Source organism: Puccinia triticina, chromosome 4A, assembly GCF_026914185.1.
Source record: "Puccinia triticina chromosome 4A, complete sequence".
In the NCBI taxonomy this organism is placed as follows: Eukaryota; Fungi; Basidiomycota; class Pucciniomycetes; order Pucciniales; family Pucciniaceae; genus Puccinia; species Puccinia triticina.
Window position 1 is genome coordinate 8,205,432 of NC_070561.1, and position 21,475 is coordinate 8,226,906.

At 51.9% G+C, this 21,475-nt stretch overlaps 4 protein-coding genes across 4 annotated transcripts; 3 read left to right on the forward strand and 1 right to left on the reverse strand.

The window, feature by feature from the left end:
- Window positions 1-5,808: 5,808 nt before the first annotated feature.
- On the forward strand, window positions 5,809-7,603 carry PtA15_4A861 (uncharacterized protein; the record flags this gene model as incomplete). Its single annotated transcript, XM_053168789.1, has 6 exons — window positions 5,809-6,182; window positions 6,236-6,310; window positions 6,373-6,615; window positions 6,687-6,944; window positions 7,013-7,322; window positions 7,394-7,603. 6 exons carry the CDS (start codon window positions 5,809-5,811, stop codon window positions 7,601-7,603), a joined length of 1,470 nt encoding a protein of 489 aa, XP_053019963.1.
- Window positions 7,604-7,878: 275 nt separating this feature from the next.
- PtA15_4A862 (uncharacterized protein) lies at window positions 7,879-10,510 on the forward strand (the record flags this gene model as incomplete). The annotated part of the gene is made up of 3 exons (XM_053168790.1): window positions 7,879-8,148; window positions 8,214-8,661; window positions 8,730-10,510. 3 exons carry the CDS (start codon window positions 7,879-7,881, stop codon window positions 10,508-10,510), a joined length of 2,499 nt encoding a protein of 832 aa, XP_053019964.1.
- Window positions 10,511-11,511: 1,001 nt separating this feature from the next.
- On the forward strand, window positions 11,512-13,236 carry PtA15_4A863 (uncharacterized protein; the record flags this gene model as incomplete). The annotated part of the gene is made up of 5 exons (XM_053168791.1): window positions 11,512-11,574; window positions 11,782-11,877; window positions 12,000-12,596; window positions 12,688-12,813; window positions 12,925-13,236. The coding sequence occupies 5 exons, from the start codon at window positions 11,512-11,514 to the stop codon at window positions 13,234-13,236; spliced, it is 1,194 nt and encodes a 397-aa protein (XP_053019965.1).
- Window positions 13,237-17,505: 4,269 nt separating this feature from the next.
- Window positions 17,506-17,852, reverse strand: PtA15_4A864 (uncharacterized protein; the record flags this gene model as incomplete). The annotated part of the gene is made up of 2 exons (XM_053168792.1): window positions 17,506-17,540; window positions 17,639-17,852. 2 exons carry the CDS (start codon window positions 17,850-17,852, stop codon window positions 17,506-17,508), a joined length of 249 nt encoding a protein of 82 aa, XP_053019966.1.
- Between the last annotated feature and the right edge of the window lie 3,623 nt (window positions 17,853-21,475).

A 21,475-nucleotide genomic window follows, 5' to 3' on the forward strand; every position in this document is an offset into this window, starting at 1 on the left:
AAAGAGCAAGAAGAGCCCGGTCGAGCTTCTTTTCAAAACGATTCCTAACATGAATTTCTTTAGGCCCTTTGGATGCAGGGTGTGGGTGGTGAAACCCAAACAACAACGAACGGAAAAATTCGGCCCAATCTCATGGGAAGGAGTCTTGGTCGGCGATGAAAACGATTACTCCTCCTACAAAATATGTAGAATAGAAGACAAACAGGTCTTTACCGTCAAACACGCGCATTTCGATGAAGCTACATTCCCGGTGTGTGGCTCTGTTGGAGGCAGCAACCTTCTATCCAGCGCGGAGAAATTGCCTAACTTCTCCGCTGAAGCGGTTTTGCCATTCGAGGAAGAAGACCTTGAGCCAGAATCCCCTGCAAGTGAACCTCAAGCCGATGACACCCTGGAAGAGCAACAAATGAACGAGATCGTCCAAAAACTGAGGGCAACACATTCCCCTGAGCGCGAAGATGCGCCATTGTCCTCGCTGGAGGCTGAAATCCAACCCCAACTGCCTAAAGCCATCATTGGTGCCATCGACCAGAGAAACATTGTCAGCGGAAAACGGCAGAGAAGGCAAGCCTACACTGTCACGGTATCCATCGAGCCAAAGAACCACAAACAAGCAATGACCGGTCCCGAGAGCCACCAATGGCAAGCGGCTGAAAAGAAGGAAATCGAGAACATGAACAAGCACGGCGTTTGGATAGTCCGCGTGCGAGTTGAATCGGACGATCCCATTCCGGCAACGTGGGCGTATCGAAAGAAACTGGGTTCCGAGAATCAAGTGATCGAATTCAAAGCGCGCATTTGCGCGCAAGGTTTCAAGCAGACCCACGGACTCAATTTTGAAGCTAAGTACGCCCCCACCGGCAAGCCAGCGTCTCTCAGGCTACTTCTGTCATTTGCCATAAACCATGGTCTTCAAATCCACCAGCTAGACGTTCGCAGCGCCTTCCTAACCTGTCCTCTTGAGGACAAGGTCACGCTCTTGCCGCCACCTGGACTCGTATGCCCGCCTAACTCAGCACTGGAGCTTAAAAAGGCAATATACGGACTTAGGCAAGCTCCCTTGGTGTGGTACAAACGGCTCTCTTCCTACTTATTCACTCTTGGCTTTAAAGCAGCCCTGTCGGACCCGTGTGTATTCTGGCGTGCATCAACGGCAGACAAGCCTGCCACGTGGATATTTGCGCACGTTGACGACTTGGTGATAATTAGTGACAAGCCCGAATTCTTCAAGGCTGAAATGGAAGCCGAGTTCGAGATAAAATACATGGGCCAAGCCCAGTTTCTCTTGGGTATGAACATTGAGCGGTTCCGCGACGGCTTGCAAGTGAACCAAACTCAGTACATTGATTGCAAACTCGAAGAATTTGGCCTCCAAAACTTGCATCCAGCATCCTGTCCGCTAAATCCGCGTGAGCACCTCAAGAAAGCAACAGCAGACGAAATTAAGGCGTTTGAGGATACCGGCATCAACTACCGGGCACTAGTAGGATCTCTAAACTACCTAAGCATTTTGACTTGACCGGACATTGCGTATGCAGTGAGTACGCTATCGCAGTACCTAGAACGTCCCGGCATCAAACATTTCCATGCAGCGGTCCAAGTTTTTCGATACCTGAAGGGCACTAGGCAAATTGGCCTGACCTACAGCAAGCAGCAACTGGCCGGTGTTCAAGCCTTCGTGAACTCGGACTGGGGCAACTGCCCGGATACCAGAAGATCAACTTCCGGCTTTGTCGTGCTAGCAGGCGGCCATCTCATCAACTGGAAATCCTCAAAACAGCCCACCGTGTCTCTCTCGACAACGGAAGCTGAATATAAGGCGTTCTCAGACTTGGGCAGGGACTTAGCTTGGGTGGCCAATCTAGTGGAAGAGACGGCAATACACCCAAAACTCTCGGCAATTTGGGTCTACATTGACAACAGAGGCGCACTGGATCTTGCGAAAAGCGAGACATCACAGAACAGTTTCAGAACTAAACACATGTCGATACGCTTACATTTCGTTCGAGAACTCATAGCGGTCGGCTTAATTCTCGCCCTGTACGTGAAGACAACTGAGAATGCTGCCGATTTCCTCACCAAACCGACGGGAAGAACGGTCATCCGCAAATCTCTTACTCGCCTATCCATCATACCGGTTCCTGGGCCTGCTTCGCATCTTTCGACTCAAAGCACGGGAGGCTGTGAGATTTCTCACCAAGGCGAAAGGCTTAGCGCTCATAAAATGAGAAAGCGGCCCGGAGCTGAATCAGCTGCGGAACTTGGTAAGCAAAGCAAACCATCTTCCGCAGTCCAAAACAGCCGCAAGGTGTCGTAAAACTGACACATCAATCTGATGTATGCAGGTCCGACACCAGCGAGCAACAAAATCAGGCTCGTGGTTAATCCCGGCTCCCAGCAACTAAGAGCTAGAATATCAGTCAACACCAAAGGTGAGTGACTGACATCTTGAAACTCTGAAAGCGACATGGAAAGCTAATGCCTCTTCCACGAAAAAAACCTTAAATCCCCTAGACAAAGTCGAGGAGGACAAGACCGACCACACCGCCTACTACCAAAGGGAAGTAGAGAGAAACGGTGAGTGATCGTGTCCCAAGCTGGCAAAAAGAAACAGACAGGCTAATGAGTAATGCTCCGCTCAGACGAGACAGCATCGCTACTCCGCCGTTTCGCCTAGAACAACCAAGTGGACCCTAAGGGCCAGAAACCCAAACTGGGTAAGGACAATAAAGTCTCGATGAACAATAAGAGAAGAGCAAATTAACTAACGGTACTCGCTGCCCAGACCGACGCAGGTTGAACACCAGAACTGCCGTCCATCTACCCATCTCATCCTTATCAGCTTCACACTAAAAGAGCGGCCTAATTGCCTGCTCTTAGGTAAATTCTCACCCCCATTTCTTCTACCTAATTATGACCTAGTTGTAATTAGAAACTGTTACTAAGGAATAAAATTCTCTTAGTCGTCTGAAATTTTTCAGTTTTAACGCTGTCCATGTTTCTTGCAATGGCATTGGCCTCCGTGGGCCCAAATATTTGTTCGAGTGAAAAGGATCGCGGGCACCCGTAAGTCTCAACAAAAACACGCTTGAATGACTCAATCAATATATAGTACAATTTTAGTTTGATTGGTCTGAGATCTCGCTCTTTCGGCTTGGCAACATGCAAGCGTTTCTTGGTTGGTTTTGTCACCGGAAGTGGGCCAGGTACTTCTTTCGGATTTTCTAAGATTGGATTAAAGTTGTTGTTGCTAATCTGTTTCATTCAAGCCTTTAAATACTGCGCCTCCTCGGGAGCACAATTAGAGCATTTGCATGGCTTAAAATTTTCAGTGACCTCGCGAGATTCTTTGTGGATGTAATTTATATTGTCTTGGCCCATGGGTATGTATCAATGCCTGAAATCACGCCAATCATAAAGTAAGTTTGCCATACATATTCAATTTCAGCTTATGAAAATGTCTCACAAGTTGTCTATTGAAAGGGCTATGCGGATGCAGACCGGCGTGATGGCAAGGGCATCCATTTGAGTGTCATTGGCTTGCTTGTCGGCCTTCTTGATGGCTTCCGGGGTGTTCAGACCAAATTTTCTCTTTTTCTCGACAAAAAGGATTGCCAATCTTGTCTTACCATCGCGCCCACAACGTCCAATTATCTGACTGATACACAATGGATCGCCGCGGCCCATGTGGATCACTCGCCAAACCCTTTTCCAATTCTGGCCAAGCCCCAAGGCCATTGTACATGAGATACACAAAAAATCAGCCCGCTCATAACCGGAGATCGTATCCTACTTGTCCATGTCGCCGGTGCTGGCATGAAACCTGCAAATCAGGAGACTATTGGGATTAAATTCTTTGCCAGCGGTATCGTGAGCCTCATTTGCAACCTTCATGACTTGAAGTGTTGCATTTCTTGTACCAGAGTATATCAAAGTAGGTACCATTGCTTCATTCTCAACTTTGTCTTTTCCTGGGAACATATCTAAGAGAGCCGACTTGAGGGAGAAATCCATTGGGAATCGCAGTATTTGAAGCTCCGGCCGGGTAAGTTCAGCACGGGAGAACCTGATATTATCCTTGGGGATTTTGAGACTTTTAAGAATCTCTGTGACACCAATAGGACAGCATGTTGCCAAAAGGAAGAGGACAGGCGTGTTCTTGGTAGCCATCATTTGACGGCCCAGGTCCCCGTACGACGGACGAAATACGGCTCGATCTTGATGGTGCTTGTGCGTGGATGACTTCTTGGCTTGTTTTTTGGCAACAAGTCCCCAGCTGTAGATCATATGCGCTTCATCCACCATGATCAAGGCCAGGCAATCTTGGAAGGACAAGTCATGGTAGATTTTGGAAAACATGGCGTTGTTCAAGAATACCTCCGGGCTAAGGTATACAAAATTATATTTTCCTTTCTGGATATCGGCCGCAACTTCCTGAGTGAAGTTTTGATTTTTCGGATTAACAGCAGTGTACCCGGCGGCTGTTTTCTCTAGAACCTGATTGTTGCCCAAAGCATTGAGTGGATTCAGCAAAAGGATGACGGCCTTCCTCAACTTGGCAAATAGGTTGTAGTACATCTCCAAGATGCAAGATTTACCACAACCCGTCCCAGCCATGACAAAGGTGTGACTTCCGCCGACCAGATTAGCCACCGCGTCGATTTGGACCGGCTTTGGAGGTTCATTCTCAGGGTAATGTGGTATGCAGTCGTCGACTATTGCTTGTGTCAGCTCGTTGTCTCTCATGCGGGTCCACCTATTTGCTAACCAAGCTTTTGACAACTTCTCCTTAGTTGGCGGCATTCTGAGGCAGTCGAGTAAGATGGGAGTCGGGACTGAGTGTCCTATGTATAGTCGTGTTGGTGAGGTCTATCGGGTTGGATTCCTTGATCTTTGGAGATATTTTTGTCGATCTCCTGAGATCTGTTGTGTCAGAGTTATTGACCTTTGTCAATCTCTGTTTTTTTCTGTCCGTCAATCTCCTCTTTGTGCTTTTCATCTCTCCCTCTGACGTGTATTTCCGTTGATCTCCTCTTTTTTTTCTTTGCTCTCTCTTGCATGTATAGAAAGCTTTCACATGCATCCTATTTCATTTAGAGGGGTATGGCATTATTCTCCAATCACAAAATGCCAAATTGAAATTTAATTAAGTGATTGAAAAAACTGTAAAGCTCCAAGGAGACTTTGAAATGTGACTGATTTCAAAAAAATATAGAAAAATCACAGAACAGAATGGGGAGGAAGTAACTATGTAGGATCCAAGATAACATGCCAGCGTATAGCTAGGATAAAAATTTGAAAGGCTGGGGTGTGTTGAATAATTTATAATGAAAAAGGAAAAAAACCCCAGGTCATTTTTGGGATTCTCTCACGCGAGGCTCTCAATGTTAGGTGTAAGCCCCGCTTGCACCTACGGCTTGGCGGTGCCGCGGGCTTTGTTACGCTCGCATTTACATCTGCTCGCAAGTTTCTCTGAATCCCCAGCAGCTCATGAAATGGAGCAAACAGTGAGATTTGAGGCCAAAAAAAAATCTTCAGCAGATGCTGAATCCATTCTGACTACATGTGTCATCCTTGTGCAGGGGCCATGCTAATCTTCTCTGTATCGTTCCAATTTTAACGTATGCACCTCCGAAGAGGGCGAAGATTGGCCGCCTTCAGGAGCTTATGTAGTGCTGGGATTGTCTCCTGGGTTCGATTCCTGCAGAGTGACAGTTTACGTCAGAGAAAGGAGGCCAGGGGGTGAAGTTGGCCAGGAGAAATCCACCACCTCACCCGGGCGAGAACGACTCAGCAGCAGGACGAGCGATGGACACGCTGGGCACAGTCTGGGCCGAATACTCCGCACGCCCACGGGCGAGATGGGCGGCGACGAACGGGCACGAGGCGGGGGCGGGTGGGCTGGCGGCGCTGGGCCTGCTGGTGCTGGCGGGATATTACCTGCTCGGGAGGGCCCGGGACCGGAGCCGGCTCGAGCTCTTCATCCACGCCCGGCCGCCGCTCCTCGACCACGCCAACCAGCGCGACCTGCGCTCGGTCGTCCAGGAGCAGTGTCCCTCCTTGCTTGGCCCTCGTGCGCGCTTCTCGCCCACCCCGTGGCTGTTCAGGTTCTCGCTCTTGCTCCTCTTTTCTGGCTGCGTGGTGCTGACCAGACCTGCCTCTTCTCCAGCGGCCATCTGCAGGTTCGTTTTGTGTAGTCCGTTGGCATCCCCGTCCGTCGAGAGCTGATCCGCAGTCTCCGCCCGGCCGAACAGACGATCTACTCGGCCTTTGGCGACTTCACGCGGACCGACCAGGTCGAATACGAGCGGTAAAAAGCGCATCCCCCCTTGACCGTACAAAGAGGAGGACTGACTGGTGGTTGCTATCCAGCCGGACGATCAGGGTGCCCGACGGGGGCCAGATCGCACTCGACTTCACGCCGCCGGCCCGGTTCGCAGACCCCGACGACCCGACGCCGACGCTGGTGGTCCTGCACGGCCTCACGGGCGGCTCGCATGAGTCTTACGTGCGCGCGGTCGTCGCCCCTCTCACGCAGAAACACGGCTGGCGGGCGGTGGTGGCGAACTTCCGCGGCTGTGCAGGCTCGCAACTGACGAGCCAGAAACTATACAAGTACTCCTCCCTTCCCTCTCAGAGCCGCATGCCCCGCTGCCCTGACTCTTTGTGTGGATGTGTGTGCACAGTGCAGGCGCGACGGAGGATATCCGGCTGGTGGTCGGATACCTCTCTGCGAGCTTGAGCCCACTGACGCGGTTCCATGGGGTCGGATTCTCGCTGGGCGCGAACGTGCTGGCCAAGTATCTGGGCGAGGAAGGCGAGCGGGCCCTGCTGCGCTCCGCCGTCGTCGTCGGCAACCCCTGGGACCTCTACGCGGGGCACTGTTTCCTGGAGTCGAGCTTCTTGGGGCGGATCTATTCGCGGGCGTTGGCGTCGAATCTGCGGTGAGAGTGTTTGCAGAAAAGGAGAGAGAGCGAAGTGGAGACTGACGGTCAACGGCGAGAGGGTGAAGGGCGGTGATGGTGCGCCATCTGAAGCTGTTCCAGGGGCGGACGAGCGCGATCGATGTGGATGCGCTGTTCGCGAACCCGGGCCAGTCGCTGTACGAGTTCGACTCGATCGTCACCCGGGCGCTTGGCCGGTTCAGCTCGACGGAGGCCTACTACAAGACGCAGTCGTCGACGCTGGTGGTGGAGGCGGTGCGGGTGCCGCTGCTGGCGATCAATGCGCTCGACGACCCGATCGTGACGCCGGACGCAGTGCCGGTGGAGAGCGTGCTGGAGAACCCGTACCTGGCCGTGCTGGTCTCCAAACATGGCGGGGTGGGTTGAGTTCGTTTCTCTCTGTCTGCACCTGAGGGGTGGGCACTGATGGTGGTGGTCGTGGTGGACAGCATCTGGGCTGGTTCGAGGGGCTCTGGAAGCCGAGCCGGATGATCGGCCGGCCCATCATCGAGTGGCTCCGGGCCATGGACCAGGCCATCCAGCAGCCCTCTTCCGCCCTGCCCAGGCGCGCCGGGCAGACGGCGGAGGTCGAGGTGCTCTCCGTGGGCAAGCTCGGCCATCCGAACGCCTCCTCCCCGGGCACCCTCCAAGGATTATAGATCTCTGCCCTGATTCTTGTTCTGTTCCCAGTTTAGATAGATGCGCCTGTTTCTTTTTTGTTCTTGGATGGCTTGTGTTTTAGAGTAGATTATTAGATAAGTGGAATGGGATATCGCACGTGTCTGAGATCTGTCTGTTTTCGGCCGGGCCGCGGCTATGTCTTTGGGAAGTGGGCTGCTGCGCGAGGGTGGGAGTGCTGCCCGTCCAGCGAAGCCAGGATCAACCACCCACACACCCACCCACACACACACTCCTTCTTTGATGAACTAACGACATGCTCTACTGTGCCGAGCCATACCACCGGGTCTGCCGGCCATCCGATTCGGGCGCAAGCCGAGCACTCCAGGAACTCATCCAGGCCGAACGCACCCACGAAGCAAGGTCAGCAGCACAAACACACACAAACAGCCACACAACAACAACAACAACAAAAAAAAAAACTCATAAAACACACAGCTTCCGCACTTGGAACCAGGAATCCCTGGCCGCCAGCCTCGCCATCAGCTCATGGGTGCTCGCCGACTCCGGAGACGACCAGACCATCGTCAGTCCCCTGCTAGCACATCTAACACAGACACCCTCTCACTAAACACCCATCCATCCATCCAGCACGTCCTCAACCAAATCTCCCAGGTACTCACACACGCCGCCAAGGCCCAGACCCACTATGCACTCGCCCTGGCCGACTACCGCGCATCGCTCAAGGAGATCGTCCTCAGAGACGCCAACCTGCGCCTCATCAAGCGCCAGCGCGAGAGCCTGCTCAAGCGCGTCCTCAAGCTCAACAAGCAGGCCGCCCTCACCAGCCCCGCCAACTCGCTCCGTCTCCAGATCAAGATCGACGACGCCAAGCGCGAGGTCTCCATCTGCCAGCGCACCCTCAAGGCCGCCTCAGACGCCCTCTTCAACGCCAAGCAGCTCGCCCTCGGGGAGGCACTCCGCCTCAAGCTGGCCCGCTTCGAGCAGCTCGGCGAGGCCATCAAACTCAACGCATCCCAGGCCATCCAGCTCCTCACCCAGCTCGACCCCGCCGAAGCCGACTCGAGTGCCACCGAATGTAAGTCTGCGTGCTCAGTCCAAAAAAAAGCTTGGATTCCGCTAACCGCCCACCAACCGCTCGCGCAGCCGACTTTGAAAGCTGCGACGAAGACCCAACCCTCCACGAGAACCACAACCAACGAGAGCCACCACCACCCGAGCTACCCAAGCCACCCCAACCCACGGAAACCCAGCAACAACAGCCCGCCACTCCGCCAGAGCCGAAAGCTGTCAACGATCCCCGCCCGGCCAACCCCCGAGCCCAGAAAGCCACCCCGAAGGCCAGGCAGCCGCGCGGGGCGAACAAGCGGCCCGCGGCCAAGGTGATCATCAAGAAGCGGGCCTCGTTCAGCTCCAGACGAAGCCAGCTCTCGCCCCCGCCCCACTCCAAACGCTTCACGCTCTCCACCCTTCCCTCCCGACCCGTCCGGCTCGCACAGCCGCAACAACAACAACAACAACATGCGCGCAAACGCTCCCAGAGCCTCTCGCTCGAGCCCTCCATGGCCCCACGCCAGCTGCACCCCGGCCTCCGCAACTCCCAGCTGGTCCGGCAGAGCTCCCATCGGCCCCTGGGCCGGCCCGACCCGCCTGCTGTCAGCGCCAGCGGGCCCGCCGTCGCCAGTCTGCGCGCCTCCTCCGCAAACAAGCCCCGCGACTCCCTGCTCTCATTCAAGCTGTTCTCGAAAGGCATGCTGTCGCGCTTGGGCGGCAAGGGCAAGCGGAAGGAGGAGGAACAGGACCACGCCGCCGAGCCGTACCGGGCGCACTGGAGCCGCGCGTCGCAGAGCCCGCCGAACGGCGGGGGAGGCGGGGGCCGGGGGGAGGACAGCTCGCTGTGGCCGACGATCCCGCCGGTGTCGGCGTACTACTCGGAAGAGGAGGGCTCGTCGGAGGAGGACGGGATGAGCAGCCAGGGCGACGACGAGCTGGAGGGCGCCGACCAGCTGTCCGGGCTTGTTGCGGGCCGTCCCAGGCCCACCAGCAGAGTGCCCGCGAGCTCCGAGGGCGGCCATTCGCGGCCGGACCCCCACCGCTCCTGGGGCACGCCCACCACCTATCCCGGCGCCCACCGCCGACGACGCAAGCCCAGGCCCGCCGCCATCCGCCTCAGCCCCTCCGACTACCACGCCGGAAGCTCGGCCGACGAGGCCCCCTACGGCCTCCTCCCCGCCGACTATCTGCTCCCCGACGACATCCAGCTCCGCGCCAAGCGTCAGCTCGAACACCGCAAGGCCGTCCAGGCCCTCACCCGGAACATCGACAAGATCTCCCGCGCCCGCCGCGACGGCCTCGCTGCTGACCGGCCCGATGACGACCCGCTGGTCGCGGACAAGGAGAACACTCGGCCTGTCCATAGCCACCCGCTCTTGGACGAGCACTTCGTCCAGTACGACTCCGACATCCATCTCTCCGAGACGTTCCACGAAGACGGAGAAGACGACGAGGGGGGGGCGCACCTGGGCGCTGTCCAGGCCGCCCGTCGCGCCCCCTCCCGCCCCCCCACCCCCGCTCGAAGACGCGCTCGACGCCGGCCCCTCCACCGACGGCCCTCTGGCCCCCCACCACCAACACCCGCTCGACCTCGGCTCCGACACCGAGTTCGTCGAGGTCACGCAGAGGGCTATGAACGATGTGAAGACCCGGTTCACGTTGCTCGGCATGCAGTCTTGATCCCCTCGCTCTCTCCTTTCGCTTTCGCTTTCGCCTGTCCGCCCATCTCCTGTCGCTCATTCATAGCCCACCGTCAGTATCCTTTTCTTGCCCAACTCTTATCCCCCCCTCGTCTTCGTTTTCCTATCCCCTTCGACATCAGACCATCCCTCCGCAAAAAAAGTGACCAAAAGCCAAAAAAAAAAAAAAGTTGATAACTGGGCCAGCCAGCCCCACATATTCGTATATATACACATCCATATCCGTCCGTTTATTGCGCACTTAACCTCCAGCCCTCGTCCCTAATAGTCCTCCGCCCCACCCCTCCTCTCCCTTCTTTCGCGTTTTCCTTGTTGCTCGGACGAGTCCTCCGGGGTCTCCGCCACTCCGCTGTTTTTTTTTCTTGGGCGTTTTTGCGGGTCTGGGTGTGTCTAGACGAGGCCCTCGGCCTGCCTCTTACCATTCTCGAGTACTTACTTGCTTGCTTTGTAATCGGTGTGTTTTATCCGGTCGAGTAATTCTTCGTGCGCTTCGTGTTGCGCGCTTCGTGGAGATCCTGGGGGGTCAGAGGGGAATGCTTTCCAAAGATGGCTGTCATGGCTGTGGCAGAGATACATACCAGCTGCGTCAAAGATGCTGCCCCTGAAGCGGCCGTCATCGGGTCTCTGATCCACGAACGACTTTGTCTTCGAACGCGGCAGAGGCCATCGCGAACTTAACACAAGCGTACCCTCCTCGGGAGAGCGTAGCGACCTCCGGAGGGAGACGCTTCGCGCCTCCTCGGAGTTAAGCTCGAGGCCATCGACTCTCTCGCCTTTCCAATCTCAAAAGCTTTGTGCGGATGCACTCGGCATTGACTGTATATTTAAAGTACTTGTAATTTCGCGTTGTTGTACTCTCCGTGTTGGGCGATTCGTCGAACGAAGGACGCTGGACGAGTAGTAATGTACCAGCTTGGCAGCCACGCCGGTGACGCATCCATGAATGGGAACTCGTCACCGGCAAAAAGCGTTGTCAAGGCAAGCTGGGGTGGCCACTTCCCAATGTCACAAGACTTCGAAACCTGGCAGCAACGGGTATAATGGGGCACAAACACACATATTCAGATGGATACAACGCAACGAGCCCATTATGAATGTACCCAACCGGCCTAGCAGCACGGAAGTTGGTCTGGTGTTGTGGCGGCTGCCAAACACTCCTTCTCACAGAGACTGCCATGCCGACACCCGTATCTCGAGCCACGCCGGATAATATGTACCCACAGGCGTTGGCGTCGCTGGTCAGCCTATTGGCAGGGTTGGGTGCATATCGAACCCCCTTGTTTTCCTTGTCCACCAGTGTACCTGACCAATCGGTGTTCGAGAGGCTCTAAGCTTTCCATCGTCGTCCTCAGTCCAGAGGCTGCATCTTCAGAGCACCACTCCGCTTGCTTACACACCCTTATAATCATTAATTCTCTTTCTTAACTCTTTCATGTCTCCCACAGCACCGCGTGCGCGTTACGGGCTCCCAGCAAATCCCCGACAATGGCTCCTTGAAAAAAAACCTGTCCTTCCAAGTAGAAAATTATCTATTGAAACTCGTGAGCTGAGTGGCCCGCGCGAAGAGCGTCCGGCTCAAGACATCCCTGCAGTGAGTTCGCATCATATACTCCTTTTCACTGGTTGATCCCAGTCCTTATCTATTCTTTCGATTCCACTCTAGAAAAAACCGCAACCCAAATCACCAATTCTCGAGGAAGGAGGCTATGAAGACTTGCTGGACTGCTACAGCACAGACCAGGAGCCTCAGCGAACCTCAATCTCTTCATCATTTACTTCATCTGGGGCCAACACTCCGAGCAGTAGTTTTTCATCTCCCGCCGGACATGGCAGCCGTAAGCTTCAGACGTCGCGCAACTCTCCCAGAGCCCGGCCCGAGGATGCTCGGGAATCCAGGTCTGAAGCCAACACTCCGAGTAGTTTTTCAGCCCCCGCCGGGTATGGCAGCCGTATTAAGCTTGGGACATCGAGCAACTCTCCTAGGGCGCGTCCCGAGGAGGATCGCGAATCCAGGTCTTCATCAGGATCGGAGAGATCGGGAATGAAGATTTTGACAGCCGACTCTTACGGGAAGAGCTTCACGCGCAAAAGAAGCCACTTCCCTATCAACACTCCTCTCGGCCTTCTGCAAGCTCCCCCCGTCCCTACAAGGACCGCCCACAGCAGCCCGAATCGACGCGGAGGATCGCTCGACTCTTGGGTCGACCAAATCAACCTGGCCAATAAAAAATCCTCGCAAAACCATGGCCCCGCACAGAATGTAATCCTCTTTCTCAGAGCTTCGCCGGAATATCATGCCTGTAAACTGACGCCTTGCTTTTCTTTCCACGGTCACTGTTTTTTTTTTTCAGCAGGAAAAGGACGGAGGATCTCGCTTGCAAACATCCGAACGCAGTCGCAAGCAGTCCGGGCCCGAACTGAGGGGCTGGACTAGTGCTGTCGACGACACAGACAAAACCAGAGGGTCTTCCGATTTGGTGAGTCTCGGCGGGAACCATTTTCAAATCACATGAGCCTTAACCTTACCGCATTGCTAATTATATAATCAAATATATATAAAACTCTACCCTCTCCCTTGTCATCTTGAGAAGCTTTCCTCACAAGAACGGTCAGTTTGGGACGAATGCGACCTTCTAGAAGCCTATTCCTCGTGGGATAGCGAAGGAAGCTCACGGGACTCGTTCTCCACGCACTACAACACCAATGATAATGAGGTCAATCTCAGTCTTATAAGAACTAGCAACGGTCAGAACGGGAAGGAGACGGACTTGGACCAGACTGTGCATGACATGGGCCAGCTGTCAATCTTGTATCCCGACAACGGACTCATGGACCCGCCCGCCTCGGCCAAATCGGATGCATCTCACTACAGCATCCAATCCTTCGTTGAAGCTGCCTAATTTACACGCTCTAAGGATGCCCTACATGCCCTCGAATAACTCAAACCAAAATACAAAAACAGGAAAAGAAATGTTCATCGGACAATTATGTAGGAAGCGGCGTGGTCTTAATTTATGGCCTGTTTGGATGTGATCAAGGACGCGGACGCTTTAAGCTTAACCTTCCCGAGTGTGGAAAACAGATGTTTCGAGAATGTTTCAGCTGCGTAAAGCACATCCATGAGTCTGTCTATCAGTAAAATCCCGGTAATCTATATGTGTTTCTGCTCCATTCTAGTGTATCAAGCTACGCACCCACCCGGCACTACCACTGTCCATACTACCCACATGTAATCAAGCATCTGTATCACATCTAAATCAATCTATAAAAAGTGCAAACCGGACGGAGTGATCCGTGATGCTCTCTTCAAAACCTCCAAATTTCCATCAATCACATCACCTGTGGCATACCTAGTGAAATCCTATCCACTTTTGCCTTCCCTGAGCTATTCTCCTTTATTCACTCCCACAATGATCCGCCAAAGCTCTTGTTACCTCCTTTGGCGTACATCTCTATTTGTGTATCTGGGCCTTTATATCAGGTACATTTTGTAGAGTCTTGAGACCAGCAGAGCTTCCACATGCTTTGATAGCCTGTGCTTGATTTGCTCTTTATTTGGATTCTTTTGATCGTATTGGGTTGAAGACTTCTCTCTTTATCTCTCTCAATGTAGTCTTATCTCCAGATTGTTTTGTGAATTTCCTGCAAAAGTTTCAGATATCTTCAGCACATTAGTGTTTAGTAATAATAATAGACATTCAACTACTCATCTGTTGAGTTCTTGAACTTCTTGGAAACTTTCCAAAAATGCCTGCAGAGGCTGTTTGCGGCAGCGGAGGGAGAGAATTCATGCTGCTGCTATGTAGCTGGTTGTGATATGTCTTATTGCTTCAATTTTTTTCATGGTGGGCTCAAAGGGCACCAACATTTTAGAGATTGGCAAGATTCTCCATACCACCTGTTGATAGGCTCTTCCAGTCATACACCTCATATACAGAAGTTCTGAAAAAGCATGGCAGGGGGGTCTTGGATTTTACGATTTTCTTGACCCAGCCAGTTTATAGAGATTGCCAAGTGGACCTGGGTAGGGATGAAACCAGGTCGGGTTTGGGTTGGAAAACAGTGCCCGGACCCAACCCGCAAATAATTGCGGGTCGGGTCACATTTTGGTTAACACTGCCCGAACCCGACCCTGCTTTTGATCAATTTGGGTTCGGGTTGGGCCGGGTCGGGTCTCGGGTCAGATAACGGGTCAATGCATAATATGCATTTCTGTATAATATTATCTACTCAATAGCTTCTTGTATGTTTTTTTAATGGAAAATAAAGCGACTATTCATAAAAAAAGAAAGGAAACATCATTTGGAGTCAAACTCAGAATCATCAGATTGCTCTTGGTCACACAGGCCTTCGTCGGATGCAATCCAGTCTTGCCCACAGACAAGGGCTTTGAGCGTTTTGGGGTTCAGTTGGTTTCTAGAAGGGCTGAGCACTCTACCCCCAGTTGAAAAAGCTGACTCGGATGCAATCGAAGTCATCAGGGCTACTAAGAAGTACTTGGCCAGTTTTGAAAGTGTTGGGAATTGGACTGAGTTGAACTTCCACCAATCAAGGATATCGAACGATGGAGTATCAACTGGGAGAGTTTCTTCTTGCAAGTAGAGATCAAGTTCTGCTGTCGCTAGAGATGGCCCCTGTGAACCCGGGTACCTGTTCGGATGCGGGTACCCGCACGCTTTTTTGCCAAAAGTTCAACACCCGCACCCGCACCCGCACCGCCTGGGGCAGTCAGAGCGGGTACCTGCAGGTACCCGCGCGGGTACCGGCGGGTACCTGCCCCTCAAAATCGACCAGAAGGAATATTCCTTCCAGTCGAAGAGGTTGCAAAACCTCCTCGACTGGAAGGAATCCTTCCGCTCGAAGAGGTTTTGTAACCTCTTCAACTGGAGGGCCTTCGAAGAGGTTAAAAAACCTCTTCGACTGGAAAGGCCTTCCAGTCAAAGAGGTTCTGTAACCCCTTTGACCGGAAGGATTCCTTCCAGTCGAAGAGGTTTAGTTGAAGAGGTGAGGTTTAACCTCTTCGACTGGAAGGAATCCTTCCGGTCGAAGTGGTTTTGTAACCTCTTCAACCGGAAGGCCTTTCCAGTCGAAGAGGTTTTGTAACCTCTTCAACTGGAAGGCCTTCCTTCCAGTCGAAGAGGTTACAGAACCACTTCGACCGGAAGGAATCCTTCCGGTCAAAGGGGTTACAGAACCTCTTCGACCGGAAGGAAGACTTCCCCAGTCCTTCCGGTCGTTGTGGCAGCCGCCACCTGCCCAAACAAGAGCGGGTACCCGCTAGAATACCCGGGTACCCGCTCGATTTCTCTCAGAAATCCAGCATCCGCACCCGAACACGCACACGCTGGCGGGTACCCGCCAACCATGGGCGGGTACCCGCCAGCGGATAGCAGGTACCCGCGACGGGTTCGTCGGGGCCATCTCTAGCTGTCGCTGTTACTGATTGAACAGTTTTTGTCATTTTACCGGCGAGGTACTCCTTGAATCGGCTTTTCTCTAGATCATCAAAGGTTTTCTTTTGAGAATCCAACCTTGTACGGTCATCGGTGTTCAATAGGACATCTTGAGACGCTGGAGATGCTGCTAAAGCTTTAGATGCTTGTTTCAAGCTGGAAGCTAGCTCGTTGAACAAGTTGTACAGGATTTTTGATATGTGATTGAGCTTTATTTGAACTTCTGTTTTGTTGAGGTCAGATTTGCATTGTTTGAGGAGAAGGAACTCAATGAGAGATAGTTTATAGCGTGCGTCAAAGACAAGAAAAACTGCAGCCAACTCTTCAGGGTTGTTCCAGTATTTATTGTACTTTGCTTGCATTGGTTTAACTAGATTGGAAATTTGTTTTGGACCAGAATTGAGACTGTCGTTGAGCTTCCTGTTGATTCTAACTATGTTAACATAGAGCATGTGGGCTGTTGGATAACGAGTCTTGCATAGCTTCAATGTGGCTGAAGCAGAATAGTTGAGACCGAAGGATTCAACATCAGTAAGAATGAATTAATGCATAGGGATGACAAAAAGGAATGGATCTACCAGTGTCAAATATAGAAAGAAAATCTTTCATCATTGAGATCTCCTCCCACTCGCTGCGATCAGCACAGTTGTTATAATTCACATCTTGCAACACCAGATTTTCAAACGCCTCTTGGTACGGTATGGACAAGTTGAGCATGTGAAAGGTTGAGTTCCAGCGTGTGGGAACGTCAAGTATTGGTTGCGCTAGTTTTCCAATCTTGGTCAACTCAAGAGCTTCTTGGAATTGTCGCTTTCGTGAAGGGGTGCTTCTGATATATCGGACACTGTCTCGGATCTTGGTGATGGCCGTTGAAAGTTTTTGCAAACCATCTTTCACAATCAAGTTGATTATGTGTGCGGCACATTGCACATGGAAGAACTTCCCTTCCATCAGCGGCGGGGATTGGCTTTTGTCTTGAAGTAATTGGTTGACTTGAGCAACAGCAACATCATTGGCAGCGGCGTTATCAACAGTAACAAAAGAGACTTTATCAATAGCCTTCCATTCAACAATGGCCGAGAAGAGCTGCTCCACAATGACTAATCCCGTGTGGGGTGGTGGAAGCTCCTTGAAAGAGATGGTTTGTTTTTTAAGAGTCCAGTCGGACAAGAGGAAGTGGGCCAAGATCACCATGAACGGGATTTGGTTTGAAGTCGTCCAGAGGTCTGTTGTTAAAGCAATTTGATCGGCTTTGGCAATCTCAAGGGCGATATGTGCTTTTGTTGAGTGATAAATCTCGATGATGTCTTTCTTGACAGTTATGCGACTATACAGCTTGAATTGAGGTTGTAACAAAGCAAAAAATTGCTTGAACAGCTTACTTTCAACCGACTTGAATGACCGTTTGTCCGTAATAACCATCTTTACAAGGAGTTTGCGCGACTTCTGTTGAGAAAAAACCCAGTTGGTTGGAGTGGAAATCTTTGAAACTTTCAGCAAAGTCTGCTTGCTTCGGGAATGATAACCGCTGCATCGTTTGAGGTGTCTCCACAAGTGTTTTGTTCCGTACGAGCTTTTTCCGGACAGCGTAGTTTGGCAATATCAACAATGCGCTTTTTTGTCTTTGACTGTGTCAACGTTCAAACAAAAGAAACAACATAAATATATAATATATCAGATGAATGAAAAAGTAACAACAAACCTTCACCACTAGGCTTAAAGTGATTCCAAATCTTGCTGGTTGTTTTTCGCTTTTTTTGGCCTTGAGTCGAAGTGGTTTCCCCGGCCGACGTGGTTTGGGTGGAATCGATTGTGGAGGCTGTATGCTTCTCTTGAGTTGCAGATCTACGGTTTTCTTTTTCATTCGGTTGACTGGTCACCTGGATATCGTCTTGGTCGTCGGTTTTGGATCCAGAATCATCCAACTCATCCTCTTCTTCTTGTCCTTGATTGATTGGCGGATCATTGGGCTCGGAATCATCGTCAGAGATAGCTTCAACCTGCTTCTTGCGCTTGAGGGGCCTTTCTGGTGCTTTTTGCAATTGGGCGCGCGTCCTGGGCATGGTGAGTTGTCCGGTACCGGTAAGCCACTGCCTTTGCTGAGTGAATTCAGTGCTGATGCCCCCGTGGACTAGAGTGTTGGCCTCCTGCGGGGGTTAATCAAATTTGCAGCACCGCAGTATTTTTGTCGCGCCCGCGGCCTGCACCCGCCGGCGGGCACCTGCCAAATGTCGCGGGTCTGTAATTGGGTCGGTGGGTTGACCCGACAGCCAAAAGGGCTGCCCAAACCCGACCCAAAAATCTAGCGGGTCTGTGGCGGGTTGGGTCGAAAACTGGTTTTTGAGGCAAAAGCCGACCCGAACCCGTGCCCAGACCCGAAACAGGTTGGGTACCCGCCGGGTTGACCCGACCCACTTTCATCCCTAGACCTGGGTACCTGTTGTGTGTCCGGGTACCTGCAGGGTTGTTTTGTGATATTCAGACACCCATACCCGTACACGGCACCTGTGGGCAGGTACTGCAGTACTTTTTGCAGGTACTGCAGTGTGAGAATGAAAGCTGGTTAGTCAGTGGAAATGTCCACTGACCGCCTCCTTCAAGAATATTAGTGTCTGGGCTGTGTGATTGTCGGTAACTCGGCTCTGCACTGCTACTTTCCGCTAGCCTTCAGCGCTCCTCTACTGAGCCTGATCTATAGCGTAATAATCCGCAAGTGAATAAAGCTCCGCACTTTGTAAGCACAAAATCCGCAAGTAACTCTCAAAGTAAAGATAAGATCCCAGATAATCTCCTAATAACTCCAGTACGTCCGTAGTTGTAAGCACAATGATGATTCATTCCCCGTTTGAATAATTGGATAAATTCCATCCCCCCTCCTTCTCTCCGCGCACATCACCGTTCCCACCCAATCCCACACGTCTGACACTTTCCCGCACTAGTCCTCCAGCTCCGCCCGCTATACTGCTCGTCACTTTCCCAGACTCCGCTCCTCTCCAACGCTTGACCTCCCACCGTCCTCTGTCTAGCCCCCGTCAGTTGGTCTCTCGCCACCGCCTCCACCCCGGTTCCACCCGCTGGTGGAACCTGCTTTGGCTGCCATGGCTCACCCGCTGACGCGCCGCTGCTACCAGTCCACGTGTGTAGCCCCGCCAAAGTCCAGCCCTGTCATTTCTGCTCCAATCCGAATACCCAATCCAAAATCCACAATCTGTGCATTCCAGTGCATGTGACTTTCCGTAAGCTTTCTTAGTGTGCTTTCCTGACCTCATCCTCAGTGCTTATGTCACCAGAATTCACTCGGCCTGGGCGGCTTTGTGCATTCCCACCCGCGCTATCCCCGCGTGGACATTCTACCGCGCTCACCTACATAAATCACCACAGCGGGTACTTGTCCTTTTTTTTATCCAAAACCCCCACTTGATGACAGGTAAAGACCATTCATTGGGATTGTTGGTTCCTCTCAATGACCAGGGTCTGTCGCAGTCATTGGGAGAGTTGTTTCCTCTTGATTACCGGGGTTTGTCGGTGTCATTGAGAGGGTTGTTTCCTCTTGATGACCGGGGCGGACCCCTGTCATCAAGAGGTTTGTTTCCTCGCAATGACCAGGATCTGTCCTGGTCATCAAGAGGGCTGATTCCCCATGGTTCCCGGGATCTGTCCTGGTCATCGAGAGGGTTGATTCCTCCCGCTGACCTGGATCCTTCCTGGTCATCAAGAGGGCTGATTCCCTTGATTACCAGGATCTGTCCCGGTCAATCAAGAGGAATCAACCCCGTTGGTGACTGTAACAGCAGGTACCCGGGTGCCTGGAAGACCCGCCTGCCGCGGGTATCCGGGTACCTGGTGCTTTTTTGCCCAAAATCCCGCACCTGGACCCGTACACGGTGTGTAACTCCTAGTGTGCCAGGCGGTAGGCAGAGTGTCAAGGGGATGGTGCTGAGTGAGCTGCCCTTGTGGGTGGTCCGGCAAATGAGATGAGGATCAAAATGTGATAGTGTTTGGGGGGGGGGGGGGATTTTTGAGGGACAACAGGGATGGAGTACTGTTGGCGGTGGTTGGTTTGTTGAGGATCAGATGATGATGATAAGGGGATCAGGAATAGTGCTGGGGATACTGCCAGCAGATCAGAAAAGGGTGATGGAATTTCTCTTGGATCAGAGCAAGTCCCCTGCTGTCCCATCCTCCAAGTTTGAACTTGAACTTGGACTCTGGGGAGTGACATGTCACAGGACATGTCATCACTGTTAAGATTTCAGCTCAATAAAAAGAGGCAACAAGGAGGGAGGGACTATCCGCGGTGACTGATAGGACCAAGGAGCTTTGTAAGGAGGTTGATTGGAGCTCAGACTTGATGCTTTATTTCAAATGTGAGGAGCAAACTTAAGAAGCCAACTAGAGAGCCCCCTCAACAAGATCCAAAGGGGGCCTAGACAAGTGACAGGACATGAAAGAACAGGGGACAGGACAGAACAGGGGACAGGACAGAACAGGGTACTGGACAGATAACTGAACAGGTGACAGGGACAGGACAGGGACAGGGGACAGGACAGGAACAGGGGACAGGAACAGGGGACAGGAACAGGGGACAGGAACAGGGGACAGGAACAGGAGGACCACTCGGTCAAACAGGTTAGGACAGGATTAGACCACTTGGTCAGACAGTTAAAGAGGCCACTAGGCCAAACAGGAAGGAAAGAAGAGATTAAAGTGAGCGGACAATGGAGCTCAAATTCTGACAATCACATCCCTGACTACAAACATCAAACAGAAAAAAGAGGAAAAAGAAGAAAACACCACAACAATCAAAGATAAAGCAGCACCAATAAGAATAAGAAGAAAGGGAATACACAATCAAATGATAAAGAATCTAAAAAAAAAAAAAAAGAAACATGGCTCATGTATTAGGACCAAAAAAGGAAAAGAGCCAGGAGAGAAGGAAAAGAGTCTGGGATAGATCTGGAATCTTGAGCAATATGAGTCTTGAGATCTTGAGGCTTGAAGGGTAAAGTATGATATAGAGGGTCCTGATGAATCTCCCAAGCAGACATTTCTTGATCTTGAGGTCCTGCACCAGTTTGATCACTACCACAGCACCCATGCGCGGGTACACAACACTGCGTGGTGGGTACCCGCCCGTGGGTCCACTTGGAAATCTCTACTCTGACTTGTGAGGGCAGTGCAAGGTTGGGGTGCTATCCTGTTTCCAAATTTGCAAATAGGATAGTTCTGGAGAGGCAAATTTGACAATTTGACCAGGCTTTGACACCCGTGGTGGCATTTCTGAAGCAGTTTTGAGGTGCTATATTTGGTTTAGCATCCGCAGTGGAGATGCTCTAACTAGCTTATGTAGACTACATACACATAGATCAACTTGTGGGCACAGTGATTTAAGCATAATGAATAGAGAAAAGAGTCACAAGCATAGTGGACACATGAAACATGTGACAGGAGATTGAAAAGAAAAAATCACTGGGAGAGCAAAGATGACCAACAGTGAGGAAAATCCAGAACCTGCCATCATTTTTCAAAACTGCTGTACATGAACTTGAGCATGTGGTGATATTCCCATTTCTTGATAAGCATTATGAGTAAAAATAAATACAATTATATTATGTACAAATAAAAAAAAAGGGCCTTGAAATATAAAAGAGCCCTACATATTTTTTTTTCTTTGTGCTATTTTTCA